At 36.0% G+C, this 15,713-nt stretch overlaps 1 protein-coding gene across 4 annotated transcripts in view; it reads right to left on the bottom strand.

Annotated features, from left to right (window-relative positions):
- DYNC1I2 (dynein cytoplasmic 1 intermediate chain 2) overlaps positions 1 to 13,618 on the bottom strand; it is a 58,780-nt gene extending 45,162 nt beyond the window's left edge. Inside the window, exons 1-3 of one of the 4 annotated variants that reach the window (XM_042949120.1) lie at positions 13,422 to 13,618; positions 11,958 to 12,074; positions 9,536 to 9,653 (exon numbers count right to left, since the gene is read on the bottom strand). In XM_042949120.1, coding sequence (XP_042805054.1) covers positions 9,536 to 9,653; positions 11,958 to 12,065 — 226 coding nt within the window. In that variant the 5' untranslated portion in view covers positions 12,066 to 12,074; positions 13,422 to 13,618. Of the gene's footprint in view, positions 1 to 9,535; positions 9,654 to 11,957; positions 12,075 to 13,041; positions 13,151 to 13,173; positions 13,352 to 13,421 lie in introns of those variants that run through there. The other 3 variants (XM_042949124.1, XM_042949122.1, XM_042949123.1) reach the window with 3 other exon arrangements.
- Between the last annotated feature and the right edge of the window lie 2,095 nt (positions 13,619 to 15,713).

Here is a 15,713-nt window from a genome sequence, read left to right as displayed (position 1 = left end):
ATTGCAAAGATTGGAGGAAAACAGTAATATTTCTATCAATCTATTTGTGGTGAACTATAAAATTCTTTTGCAGTTTAATATGGTTACCATATTTGTTACCCTTTCTGATGACTGTTAAGTATCAGTGACTCCACTCAATAAATTCAACAGTATCATACTGGTTAAGACTACACTATAAAAAAATGTTGCCTCAAGTTCTTTATGGAAACAAGTTAAAAAGTAATTATACACAAAATAAATACACTAACCTAGCCATTTAAAGTGTCAGAAGTAAAAGTTCCCCAAATAAAAAATAAATTACAGGGGTGATGCTACCAAATTACCATAGTTTATTAGACAGAAGCAAAATTAATTGCCACGACATCAAATTTGTAATTCAATAAAAATCTCCATCCTAGAACTATATTATTTCTCACAAAAGGTATTTTTCAAGCAACCTATGGAGAGGACTCATTAAAGACTCAAAATTATCATCTGGCTCACCAACTTCATCTTGCAATAATAAATAATGTATACTACAGAAGGGACAAGCCTAGAAAAAGAAAATTACCATTACTGAAAAAGGAGTAATATTAACAGAAAAAGGGGAATGATAATGTTATTTGGTCACTACCATATTTCAACCTAATTAGTCTAAAAAATCAAAGACTACAGCAATTGCACAACAAGGCAATGCCTCCATACTCCCAGATTCAACAACCTCCCAAGAACAAACAGCATGTATTCAAGGAGGTTAAAAAACCAAAAAAACAAAAAACACCTCTGAACTCAGTCCCTCAAATCTCAAGACTCAACTCTAGAATTCATTTGCAAAGATGGTTTAACAGTCCAATCAGCTTTGAAAATAACAAAAGCCATTACTAATTAGCTTTTGCCAAGTATCAGAGATATAATGTTTAGTAAGAACAGTGACTGAATCACATTACTAGATTTAACATTACCATATGTCAATGTTTAACAAGTTCAAGCTTCTTAGAAGTCTAGAGCAAAGATCCTATTTCCTTTTTTGAAAACCAGGGGAGATACATGGAGTAAACTGGTAAACAAATCTGCACCATGGCCTTCACTGATCACTTAAGTAGTATTGAAAGACTGTGACTTTTTAATTCTCTAGAACAAAAACCCAATCAAGAAGGCCTTTCCTGCCAGTTTAGATCTTGGCCTTCCAAGGATGTAAAATTAACACTGCTGCCTTTTGGCACACAAAGAAACAACTAGACTATTTTTATTTATTTTTTTATTTAAAAAAAAATTTTTTTTAACGTTTATTTATTTTTGAGACAGAGAGAGACAGAGCATGAACGGGGGAGGGGCAGAGAAAGAGGGAGACACAGAATCGGAAACAGGCTCCAGGCTCTGAGCCATCAGCCCAGAGCCCGACGCGGGGCTCGAACTCACGGACGGCGAGATCGTGACCTGAGCTGAAGTCGGACGCTTAACCGACTGCGCCACCCAGGCGCCCCTCACCTAGACTATTTTTAAATGAGAAGGGAACTAGGAATGCACCTAGATTTACAATTAGACTTAAGTTTGAGTTGACAACTCAGAACCACACAAGTCTCAAGAGATGAAGGATGATGCATAGCCCAATTATTTCTCATGTAGAAGAAAGCCTCTGGCAAGAAGGGGCTTTTGCCAGGAAGTAGAACCTAGAAAAAGTGGACAACCAAGGAAAGCGAATGTATGGAGTAAGAGCTAGTATAGACAGTAAAATGGAAGAAGTGAGCTTCTGAGATAACCCAAAGTTGTAAGACCTTGTCTAGGTAATCAATGATACTTAACATTCAAACACAGCACACACTACAATAATGCCCCCTTGTGGATACTCTTAGCCTGGAAAAATAACATTTAAATAACTTTTTCGTAACTTCCTCTTTTTGTCCTGAAAGGTGTTGCTTTAAACATGAATTCTCTTAAATATTAATTTCTCCCTTTCTATGGGGTGTCTATGGCTCAGCATCCCACTCCTGATTTCAGCTCAGGGCATCATCATCTCATGGTTTGTGAGATCAAGCCTGAGGTCGGGCTTCCCACTGTAAGCATGGGATTCTCTCTCTCCTCTCTCTCTGCCCCTCCCATCTCTCTAGAAATAAACAAACATCTAAAAATGTTTTCTCTCTTTCTATGGCCCCTTCTCCTGATAATGAAGTTTAAATATCTGCCACTAATTTCCCCTAAATGTTTCATTTCCTTTATTCTTTTCAACGTAGTTCAGAGCATCAGATAAGTTTTTAAAAAGAAATTAATATATAAAAATAAAATTCTGTAGCATTAATATACTTTAAGGAACCATTTGTTAAAATCAGTCTAACCTTGAAGAAATGACTTGGTACATGGGAAACATTCATTCTATCTAAAAATCAGATTTACCAGTTTTAAGATAAATAAATATTATTGATATAACCTACAACATGACCTACAGTTAATACTATTATATGGTACATAGGAAAGTTGTTAAAAGAGTAGATTCTAAGAGTTCTCACCATAAGAAGAATTTTTTTTTTTCTTTTCTTCTTAGTATATCTGTATGAGATGATGGATGTTAACTAAACCTATTGTGGTAATCATTTTACAATATACATAAATCATACCACTACAAATAAGTAAACTTATATAGTGACATGTCAATTACTTCTCAATAAAACTGGCAAAAAATGAGATTTAAGGTATTGAAAAGTTACAAAGTATGAGGGAAATAAATGAAGTACTTATTTTTGACTAGCAAAGTCCTTTTGTTTCTTCCTAATAAAAGAAAATACAGATAATAAACTATCATACTAATCAATGTACTGTGTCCTACTGATACGGACTCAGGCTACAGACTAATTGACAGTATCTGTTTTCATCTCTCTATAAGATGGTCAAAACAGTAATTACACATACAAAAGAGATTCACTTCACTTTTTTTCAATCATCGTTTAAGAGCTCCACACTGGATACAACATGTTTGAAGGTTGTATCTAAAATTAACTTTCTTTGGGGCGCCTGGGTGGCTCAGTTGGTTAAGTGTCCGACTTCGGCTCGGGTCATGATCTCGCAGTCCGTGGGTTCAAGCCCCGCGTCGGGCTCTGTGCTGACAGCTTGGAGCCCGGAGCCTGTTTCAGATTCTGTGTCTCCCTCTCTCTCTGACCCTCCCCCATTCAAGCTCTGTCTGTCTCTGTCTCAAAAATAAATAAACGTTAAAAAAATTTTTAAAAATAAAAAAAAATAAAAAAATAAAATAAATAAAATAAAATTAACTTTGACTGGCCACTTAAATTTAGTTAAAAACAAAACAAAACACACACAAAAAACAAGCCATGCTTCTTTTATGAAATATTAAAATTTCAATTTCCACTACGCTTTTTTCTGAAATTTAAACAATTACATTTTGTTATTACTTTTAAAGCAGATGGCTTTTATTTGGCCTTACAAGGTAGAGAAAGACATATGACCTAGTAATAATTGAACAAACATTTAAATGTCTAGCCTGTGCTGGACACCAGGGATAAAAATGCTACTGTCCCTGCTCTCGAGGATTCCTGACAAAAAGTAGTCAACTCACCAAGTAAGAATCTACCAACAAAGAGAAGCTAAAAGAGATTTTATTAGCTATATATATATTTTTTTAAATAATTTCTTTAAAGTTTATTTTTGAGAGAGAGACAGAGTGTGAGCAGGAGAGGGGCAGAAAGAGAGGGAGACACTGAATCAGAAACAGGCTCCAGGCTCTGAGCTGTCAGCACAGAGCCTGATTCAGGGCTCGAACTCACGAGCCATGAGATCATGACCTGAGCTGAAAGTCAGGCACTTAACCGAATGAGCCACTGAGGTGTCCCTAGCTGTAACTTTTTAAAAAAATCAAATCTTTTCAAAAAAATAAATAAAATTATAAAACAAATTCCTTTCAGAATTAAAAAAAAAAAAGAAAAAAGTCTGTTTTAGGAAAATCAGAGAGTGGTGTTTTTAATAAATCCTCTTGAATATTCTAGCAGTATTTTATACTTCTACAATTCAAAAATGTTTACTAAGTACATTCTGTAGTGAAAAGGAAAACAAGTATCCATCCTGGGTCATGACATAAAATATATTTTTTATTATGGATTACTGTCAAGAAAGTTCTACGGACACTGACTTCATCTGTATCCTGTATTCTTCAAGTCTAATTTTAAATAAATACTAGAAAGATCTTTAGGCATCTGTCAGAGAACAGAAGAAGATGGAAAACCACACAACCCATTTAAGGTGGCTATTATAACTATTATAATAGAGCCAGACAAGATATAATAAAAGGAAAAAAATTACAGGCATGATTCTCTAATGAGCATAAAGAACTCCTAAATAAAATATTAGCAAATGAATTCAGCAATGTATAAGAAAAAAATTATCTCATAACTAAGTGGGATTTGTTCCAGAATGTAAACATGCATTTACATTAGAAAAACTATCATTATAAATCATTGTATTAATACAGTAAAAGGAAAAAAAAACATATCATTTCAAAATATAAAGAGAACGATGAATTTGTTGCAGTTTTGGCAGTTTTAAAAAATATCCAAATTCTTTGTGAATTCCAGTTGACAGAATGTGGTGGAATTGATGCTCTATGATTTCCAAGAATAAGTCAAAAAGAATAGCTTCTTCCTGGTTCTCTCTATCTTTGGATTGCTCATTCTGGGAGAAACTGACATTCTGCAAGGATACTCAAGCAGTTCTGTGTGGAGAGGAACTCAGGACTCCCACTACCAATAGCCAATATCAACTGCCAGCCATGTAGGTGAGGCACCTTGAAAGCAAATCCTAGTAATAAGCATGCCTTCAGATGACTGTAGCTCTGACTGACATCTTGACTTCAATGCCATGAGAGACCAGGAACCAATGCCAGTCAGCTAAGTCACTACCAAATTCCTGACAGGCAGAAACTATGAGAGATAATAAATGTTTATTATTATTTTTAAAAAATCAACCGATACAAAAAGGAATAGAAAACCTGAATAGACTATAACTTTAAAAGAAGACTAGAAATGGTGAATAATCTCTGCTCCCAACTACTCCCTGGGAAAAAAAGTTGCAATCCCAGGCAGTTTTACAGTTGAATTCTACCAAGTTTTAAAGGGAAAAGTAACATCTACCTTTTACAAGCTGTTGTACAAAATATCAAAAGGGAAAGCTGTCTAATTTATTTTAAAATCATAACCAGGGGCGCCTGGGTGGCTCAGTCAGTTAAGCATCTGACTGTTGATTTTGGCTCAGGTCATGATCTCGTAGTTTTCAAGTTCCGGCCCCGCACTGGGCTTTGTGCTGACAATGCAGAGCCTGCTTGGGATTCATTTTCTTTCTCTCTCTCAATCTCTCCTCCTGCCTCCCCTGCTCTCTCTCAAAATAAATTAATTAATTAAAAAAAAAAGATAAAATCGTAACCATGATGGCCAATGAACTTGAACAGTATAAGAAAATTACATGCAAATTTACTTATGAATATATATACAAAGATTCTAAATACAGTACTGGCTAATCTTTTTAAAAAATACACACAAAATCTCTGGCAATCCCCGGAGGTGACTCTTAGTAATTAAAGTGAAAAAAATTAAGCATGTCTTCTGCTTTTCTAACAGGAAATTCATTTAGGGTAACCAAATAAATCTATTATGAGAGAAAGCTCCCCTTTACAGAAGAATTTCAGCCACTAAGTGCACTAGAAAAGATGGAATTATTAAAACAGTTCTGCAACTCCTAATTAAACAACTGATTTAGATAAGGATCACCAAGAAGTATTAAAACTATTTGGTGAAAAGTTGATGGAGAAATGAACATTCACATGGTGCCAAAGTACCATCTCCAGATATTACTGAATAGTCATAAGGAGAACAACAATAACAACAAAAAACTATGATGGAGAAACTTGCCTGTCATAATTGTAACTCAGTAATCAATCTTGGCATCACTAATAGCTCAACAACCAGGCATATGTACTACTGATATGATGTAATACGAAGTACACAGAATCTCTATGAGATATTCTTTCCAAAGATGTTCCAAACAAGTTTTTTAAACCAAATTTCCAGGGTAGAGGAAATACAAAAGATACAGGAACAAAAGCTAAATGTGAGAAAAACCATGATACAAACGCCGGAGGTGGGACATTCTAGAGACCAACTGGCCCACTCTCTTCAACAACTTGATGACATAGGGCAAAAAGTAGTGTGTGAAGAATCTTCTAGATCTAGAAAGACTACAAACATATCACTAAATGCAACATATGGTGCAGCAAGATTTTGGGGGGGAAACTTAAACTAGTTTTTTATAGAGAAGAAAAATTTGTTAAGCTAGAGCTATTTTGAAAAAGAGGAAAAAAGAGGGGTGATTATCAGAAATTAGGATATAATACAAAGCCACAGTAATTAAAACTGGGGGTTAATAGTATAGAATCAAACAAATTAGATCAACAGTGAAAATAGAAATGCCATGAATACATGGGAACTGATTGTACGACAAAGTTGGCATCAGATATCAGTGAGGGAAAAGATGGACTATTTAATAAATAGTATTGAGAAAATTAGCTAACTATATGGAGAAAAACTAGATTGGATCCCTACCTCATACTATATTCAAAAATATAACCCAAATATCTAAAGGTGAAAGCTAAAACTATAAAGCCTAACAGAAAAAAAATGTAGGAGAATATATATTGTGTCCTCAAAGATAGTATTTCTTTAAAAAAAAAAAAAAAAGACCAGGGGCGCCTGGGTGGCTCAGTTGGTTGAGCGACTGACTTTGGCTCAGGTCATGATCTCACCATTTGTGAGTTCGAGCCCCACGTCGGGCTCCGTGCTGACAGCTCGGAGCCTGGAGCCTGCTTTGGATTCTGTGTCTCCCTCTCTCTCTGCCCCACACCCACTCATGCTTTGTCTCTCTCTGTCTCAGAAATAAACATTAAAACAATTTTTTTAAAAAGGTACAAAAAAAGGGTTATAATTGGCAGATCTATTATCAAAATGAAGGATTTGGTTCAATGAAAGATACTATCAACAGAGTGAACAGGTAATAGACTGGGAGAGGTATTTTTGTTAAAAAACTAAAATAAAGAAGTCCTCCCCTAAAATATACAAGGAACTCCTACAACTCCAATGGTAAATGGGCAAAAGATATGAATATGCAATTCACAGAAGAGAAAATAACAGATATTTGAGAAATGGTCAACCTCACTATAAAGAGATAAATTTATATTAAAACATTTTGGTAAGGGCGTCTAGGTGGCTCAGTGTGTTAAGCATCCGACTTTGGCTCAGATCATGATCTCATGGTTCGTGAGTTCAAGCCCCACATTGGGCTCTTGGCTGTCAGCACAGAGCCCGCTTCAGATCCTCTGTCCCCTTCTCTCTCTCTGACTCTCCCCCATTCATTCTCTCTCTCCCCCTCTAAGTAAATAAATAAACTTAAAAAAATTTTTTGGTATACCATTTTATACCCATCAAGGTGGCAAAAATTGGAAAGCTGGAGAAGGTCAAGTGATGATGTGGATACGGTAATATTGTTACTTTCTTATTCAGTGGTACTGGGAGGGTCATTTTTGAAAGTGGTATGTAGAATCTAATAAATGTAAGTAAGCCCATACAAATAACATAGCAAATCAACTCTCGGGCTTACATCCCAGAGAAACTCTTCCACAGTTCTCAAAGAGAAAGTATATATTCTTTGCAGTGTTGCTTGTGAGAGCGAAGCAAAGAGGGAGAAGCAAGCCAAGTGCTTATTGCTGGGAAACAGGTAAAATATGGTACAGAATAGAATATTAGGTGTCAGTCAAAAATAAATACCTAGATCTGTATTTGGCAACATAGGTAGCTCTCAAATGCTGCTTGACAAAAAGGTATAAACAGAATGACACACAGCACAATGCCGTTTATGTGTGTAAGATATACATAAATATGAAACCTTGAAATACGTAAGCACATGTAGGACAGATCAAGAGGATATATGTTAAAAATGCAAGAATGGGAACTTAATGCAAGACTAGGAAGGAGAATGGAATTGGAGATGGGGAATGAGGGAGAAATGCACACCCACATACCCACACCCACACACTGAAAGACCATTCTTTCAAGGCACAAGGGTGGTTCAGTCGGTTAAGCGTCAGACTTCGATTCAGGTCATATCTCGGCTTATGGGTTCGAGTCCCAAGGCGGGCTCTGTGCTAACAGTTCAGAGCTTGGAGCCTGCTTCAGATACTATGTCTGTCTGTCCGTCTCTCTGTCTCTCTGTCTGCCCCCCCCCCCCCGCTGCCTCACGCTCTGTGTCTCTCTCTCAAAAATAATAAACATTAAAAAAAATTTAAAAATTTAAAAAAAGACTGTCCTTTCAAGAATTGATAACGAATATGAACTGAGAATTATGAGCAAGTGAATTCCATGAAAATGAAATCCTAAAAACAGAAAAGGGAAAAAATTCCTATAGGAGAAAAATGAAGCCAAAGACTCAGAAAAACTGATTATAGTCTATGCAACTAACAAGCAACTTGGTTTAGTTACTAGAGTATTTTTTTAACAATAGTGTTATGATTCATTTACTTTTAAAACTGCCATTATGCAACATTAGCTTATTAAATAAAGACAATTCAAAATAAATAAATAAATAAATAAATAAATAAATAAATAAATAAATACATACAATTCAAGTTACTATATTTCAATCTTCAAATTCTACCATAAAGAAAGGCAAATGAGCTGAAAGAAATAACAATGAAGCAGACTGAGAGTAACTAGTTTTTCATCTTGAAACCTTCTAGAAATATCAGCTCTAGAAATAGTTATATTGTAGTTTCACAAGAGGCAAACAGCAGTTACTATTTCTAAAATATATGTACCCTGAACTAGATGGAATTAACCCACAAACGAACCAGAAATGATAAAGGCCATATCAAACTAAAATACTATGTAACAGCACCCAGCTCATTTAAATATTTAATGCTTTCTGATATGTAACTAGATTGTCTTCAGTACCTCTACTACCTCAGCTTTTTGGTTTAGTACTGTTATCAAAATGAATAGCACAAAAGCAGAACAAGTCAAATCACTGCCAAAATAAGCTACCAATATTACTTCTCTTATTGGCAATGACAGCAGAGGTGTATCCTTTCCTTCCTCTACCTCTGAATACGAATAAGCTTTTAGAACTTTGACTCATTATACCTCTTTAACCTACAGAAAGAAATATAGAGTTAAGACCAGGAATCACAGTTATCTTTGAGTTAAATACAGTATACCACAGAAAACTTATTCAACAAATGTTGAAATAAATTACTGATTGAACAATAAAAGTCAATTGGTTGTTCACTGTATGTTAATAAGTATACCTAATCTTGCAGCTCTTTTAAACAAACAAAATAACCATGTATTGGCACATGTGAAAAAAGATAATTCTGAATAAATTGTAAGATTAGTCATTTTTAAGAGACACAAATAAAAATATGCAAAACATATTAAAGTCAATTCATTCATCTCAGATATGTCTAAGCTAAATAAAATCTATCTCTTATAAATGGATATATTCTTATCCTTACCAATGGGGGATTCTGGAGTTAGCCCCATGCTTTGAAGCAATGCTTCAGCTTCTCTTCTTTTTTTTTCAAGATCTGATTCTTCTTGCACAGGAGCAACTGTTTCCTTCTTCTGATCAGTCTAAATTTTTAAAGTTAAAAACTTAAGTTTACATAGGACATGAAATATTTGTTTGCAAAAAAATGTATTTTAAATAATGTACTAATACTGTATACTCTGGGAGAGTGGACTTAATTTTGAATACACGTTATAGTCATTAAATGAAAACCATTCTCAACAGAGTTCTAGTAAGTAATCTCCAAATGGTATGTAATGAAGGAGTTCCCACAAAAGTTTTTACCTAGTAAATTTAAAAACTACAGTTATTTCTATTTATCCACAGTATGAAACTGCTATTCATGGTTAGGAATTGTGGAAACCTTCCCTAGAGACACAAAAGCGTAGATATAAATATCACAACAGTATTGAAAAAAGAAAAAAAGATTATTTAACAGGTAACACATTTTAAGTAAATGGACAACGTATTCTGTTGAAAATCAAGTATGAGTATCTCAAACTTTTGTACAATGTACTTTTCATTGTATTTATGCAATTTTATGTAGAGGATGTTTGTCAAAAATTCATCTGGAGGAAAGATTTTATTTTAGTTTTTGAAACTATAGGTAGTATTTTCATAATAAAAAAAACACGGATGGATTTGGTAAAGCTAAAATTCACTTTTGCATAGCAAAATTATTGCCAGATTTTAGCCTTTTATAGTTTTAGCAAAATCCTTCAGTTAAACTAGATAAGCCTCAACAATCTGAAATCATCCAAAACATTTCAAGTGAAATTTAAGTTTTTTGAAGGAAAAGTGTTATATATTCACCTCAGATGCCTATTTTGGCTAACCACTATTACTCATACAATTATCTGCAGTGAATTTTGTCAATCATAACATTCTATGATACCATTTTAACTTAAAGAAGTCATCCATGAACTTCATCAAAATAGCCAAAGAGGTTATATTACCAAGTTGATAATTTACCTGTACATAGCAATATATTAGTAGACTCACTATTTAATGCTATTAACTTATCCCTCATAATGTTTTATAAATTTTAAATTAGCTATAAATCATGTAGTAGATATCCCTAAGAGGCAATTTATGCCACTTAAGGCCATTTCTGGAAAACAAAAATCAAATATGCTTTCAGCACTGAAGGGTTTAAGGCTGTAGATACTACTTTGGAATGGCTCTACCATTCTATCAGTTAACTTTTAATCAAACAGCTAACTTAAATCTCCAACTTTCCAAGGTTCAGAATAAATTAGAAAATTCTTCAATTACAGGCCTTTATAGCATCATAGCAATGCTGCACATAAATCATACTTTTAATTTTTCTGATTTTCTTTTCCCTTAAGAGATTTCTAGAAGTCTTGGCTATTAGCTGTCAAATAGAAAACCTTGGGGCGCCTGGGTGGCTCAGTCGGTTAAGCGTCCGACTTCAGCTCAGGTCATGATCTCACGGTTCGTGGGTTCGAGCCCCGCGTCGGGCTCTGTGCGGACAGCTCAAAGCCTGGAGCCTGCTTCTGATTCTGCGTCTCCCTCTCTCTCTGCCCCTCCCCCGTTCATGCTCTGTCTCTCTCTGTCTCAAAAATAAATAAACGTTAAAAAAAAAAATTAAAAAAAAAAAAAGAAAACCTTGCAACTAATGTCACACTTAGGACAAATTATTGTACACTGACCATTTAAAACATGTCTGTGGTAAAATTATACAAATCTGTCCAAATAGTTTCCACTGGGAAAAAATGTACATTTCAACACAGGAGTGAGCAAAATATCTCCAGCTCAGGATTAACGTGTAATTGCCATACATGATGAAATGGTGATGTGAAAAATCAGAAGAGACAGCTACCTGGTCTATCTTTAAGGCAGTATCAACTCACTGCTTGCCAAAAATATTTCAGAATTTCATGATGAAGGAAAAAAGAACAAATTCCCTATCAATTAAATAATCTATTATGTATTTCTCTTTGCCGTTATTTAGTCTTGCAAATTATTAGCAGAACAGACTGGCAAAACATTCAGAAAAGTAAGTTCAAAATCCAGACTAAGTTATGATATATATGCCATGTTTTTTAAGAGCTATTACAAGGCAGATGTCCCTTACTTTATATAATAAGCATATTCTTAGAAATATGTAAATTGAACTTTTATGCATCAATCCATATGAAATATTTTTATTCAGTAAAAAAAATCATTTTAACTTATCAACTTTGTCATTTTCACATTTTTTAAATCTGATTTCCTTAAAATTCACATACAGTGCTCTATTTGCAGTCACAACTGCTAGATTTTTATTCTGCAGGTATTACATAAAAGTGTATTTGATATTAAATCCAATTATTTTACACTGTTTATTAAAAAAAAAGAAAACATACTTCCTTTTTTTTCCTTTCTTCTTCTTTTCTCTTCTTTTCCTCTCTGATTTGGGCCAACCGCTGCTTTTTACGTTCCAATTCTGCCTTTAATTCACTTTTGTCCGACATGTTTGTGAGCTTAAAAAACATATAATCATTTATAATCATCATTACGTTGGAAAAAATATATAACCATTTACAATCATCATTACGTTGGTAAAAGCAGGGCTCTTTTAAAAAATCAGTCTTCAAAAAGAGAATTATCTCAAGAGGCCATGTAGTGCACTGCGATCAAAAGACAACATATAAACTCTACTTTTCAAATATGGAAGCATATATATATCACTAAGACTTGGGAAACATTATGAAGAAATGTATGTAAGTAAATATTTGGAGTTGAGCAAAGTAGCTAGCACACAGTAAGCTCTTCAACGTTCAAATGTCCAAATTTAACACAATGTCTCTGACTCTTAAAACAGAAGGCATGGATTGGCATTAAGGAGCTCTTCGACTATAGGACATAAACCAAATCTATCACCAGAGTTTTGTATTCATCCCTAGAAATTTGATGAAAACAATATGCAGACAAAAATTCCTGTAAATTCTAAAACTGACGTGTAATACTAACATTCAGGACAAGCAAAACACAAAAACTGCCATCATTAACTATCACATATATTTAAGTACGAATATTTTTAGACAGAGCCCAACAACAAAGTCTGACTGGCTTCACTACCTACAGCTGACCGGCTCTTCCTCCGAGGCCGGGAGCTCCACGAGTGACAAGTTCACTTTCTCAAAACTACAAGGAAGACAAAGTCTCGGTAATTTTGTGCTACAACCTCCATGTTCGGGTACTTTCCAACACGCGCGGGGAGGGAAGACGCTGTCATCGCCGGGTAGTAATTTATTTATAAAATGGAGCAAGGCGAAGAGTTGCTTTTCCCCTGAGGTCACCACCAAGAGGGCGCAGTCCAGGACTGGGGGTCTGGGAAAAGGGGGCGCTGGGGGCCGAGCAAGACTCGAGGCTCCGCCGGCCACCTCCGGTGGGTCAAGGAGGAAAGAAAGTGGTCTGGTCTCCACCCGCCTTCCCAACTCACCGCACCTGGCTCTCCCCGCCTCTCCTTCAGGAGTCGGGCCGGGCAGCGCAGTCAGCAGGAACTGCCAAACCGCCCTTTGAGCCCCGACGTGAGACACAGCAGACAGAAAGGCCTTGAGGGAAGCACAGTCAACCCACCTGTAAGCTGGCGGGAAAGAAAAGAGTCCGCCCGCCTGCAACGACCCGGTAACGTCCCTCTCCTCCACCCCCGACTCCAAGAATCGCCGCCACTAGCTCCGCGACTTGCCGAGGCACACACAAAGAGAGATGGGCGGCGGCCACTACGGCGAGAGCTTAGGGACAAATGGCTTCACCAGAACGAGGTCGCTTCCAGAAAGAAGGGGTGGGGCCCCGCTGCGTGGAATTGCAGCCCCTCCGTGACTTACCTGTGTAAAGTAGAAACCAAGAGGTAAGACAAAGACCTCAGTCAGCCCAGGGACCCGAAGTGTTTCCACTTTGCTAAAATCTGGAAGAATACGCCTGATATCCTCGGACTGGATAAGCAACCACCGCCCTTGCCTTACAGATTGACACGACCAGAGAGGGAGAACTACAAGCCCCAGCTGTAAGGGAAACCTGCGTGCGCCGAGCAAGGCATTCTGGGAGTTATGGTCAATGATAGTCGCAAAGTATGCTGGGACGTGTAGTGTTTTCCGAGGCTTACGGTTTCCCAAGTCGAGGCCTTCTATCTTCAGTATCCCAAAGAGAAGCTGCCAGCACTGGCCTTAAACCAGTATTCTGGTCCATTGGTCAGCGCTCACAGTGTTGTATAAGTTATATATTAAGATCTTTGACTCAACACTGGCCGGATTTTAAGAAGGGCTATTTTCCGGCTGTGAACCTATGTATTACACTGCACATGAACAACATTTTTTTAGGCTATATACACCAGTTTTAGTGAGAAAACCCCTTATTGAGGTGTCATGTGGCATCTTAGGCAATATCTAAAATATAAAACTAAAGTTTTACATTCTTTCAGAAATGTGACAATTTGTCTTTAAAAAATTTGTAAGTCTTTATTCAGTTTTTACTCAGCATCCTTGGACAGTTGTAAACTTGCTTAGCTGGAGTGTTACAGTTATGAAAATTAGCAATAAGAACTTCTAATTCCTGTATTTTCTCCTAAATTTCATCATGTACACATGGAATATTTATTTGAGCCCAGAAATAAAATGATTACTGTTGGAATAAATAGCTAGCTAAATAAATAAATAAATAAATAAATAAATAAATATTTATCAGCATTGCAAATAATTCTTCAGTTCTTTGTTGTAGTGTGGTAGGTAGCATTTTTATTTTCTCTTAAAGAATTTTTGAAAACATAACACTATTGAAATCAATCATGTTATCTATTAAAACCGGACAAGAATGGTTTCCACAGTTTTTGATTTTTTAATATACAAAAAAAGGGAAAGTTATTGGAATATGAATTTTCCGGAAATGTATGGGTCTATACACATTAAAAATTTTTGTGTTTAAATAATTTAAAAGACTATCTAGAAACAAAGCTAACACCAAAGAAATGTCTTTCTTCAATTCTAGAGGGACATTGCTCAAATCTAGGATTCATTTTTAGGATTCAAATTCTAAGTCCTTGGGACTGTGCCTAGTCTTTTCCTTATCTTACTTTGCCTATATGCAAGATAAATATCTCAGAAATAAATTTGAGAAAGAAAATTCTTTGAATTTCAAGATATCTTCCCATAACTTAAAATTTCAAACTGTATTTTTCATTTTCTTCCTTCTTTCCTAGTATTTAGTTTTTGTTTAATTTGGAAATTTGCTATTGATTGCCTACCATGTGCCTGGAATGGCGCTGGGTGCTGTATGTAATAGCTAAAATGCATATCTCCATCAGGACACCACGTCAACTAAATATTATGATGGGATTCTGTAGGGAAGTGATGGAAACACTCTGGAAAAGAAAATTTTCAGGAGAAAATGATTCCAGAGCTAAATCTTTGATTCTGGAAGGTTGAATAGAAGCTAACCAAGCAAAGAAGATGCAGAAAGTTGCCTTAGGAAGAGGAAGGAATGTGGCCAACGTACAGAGGTAGGAGAGCATGGACTACTGAAGAATCTGGAAATAATTCAGAATAGCTGTAGGCTAGGATAAGAGCTAGGGAATGAAGCTACAAGCAGGGGCACAGTCACATATCCCAGTTTAGATTTAGTCCTGAAGATGATGTGAATCCACTGACAGATTTTAAGTAGGAGGATGGTGTAAGGTTAGCATATTAGACATTTGACCTTTCAAAGTGGTGTGAAGAAAGCCTGATGTGGTGGTATTTTTGGCCCTCAGACTCACTTCTTTCCCTTCTTTGCCCATGTCTGTGCCTCTGGGGAGTGACCCCAGCCTCTTTGAAAACTTCATTATGGTTGAGTTTGACTAATGAGAGGCTTAAGCAAGGTTATCAGAAGGCGGATGGAAGGTGAAATTTGGCATCTCTTCCCCACTTCCCTCCTTTTATGTTATATCTCCAATAGTAGCTTAATTCCTTCATGGCTACAGCTCTTTCCAGGTGGCCCCTCCTCCATGGCTCTTTCACTGGGCTCTGGAAACTTTATTTTCTCCTTTTGTCTCTTTAGCATCTCCTCTGTAGCTAGTTTCCAAGTGCCTCATCAACTCTTACTTGCTCCCCTACCTCTGTCAGTCTTTCTGTAACTTATTTCATCAG

The sequence above is a fragment of the Panthera leo genome, chromosome C1 (genome assembly GCF_018350215.1).
Source record: "Panthera leo isolate Ple1 chromosome C1, P.leo_Ple1_pat1.1, whole genome shotgun sequence".
Classification (NCBI taxonomy): Eukaryota; Metazoa; Chordata; class Mammalia; order Carnivora; family Felidae; genus Panthera; species Panthera leo.
Note: the sequence above shows the minus strand (reverse complement) of the source record. Positions and strands in the feature narration are given on the sequence as shown.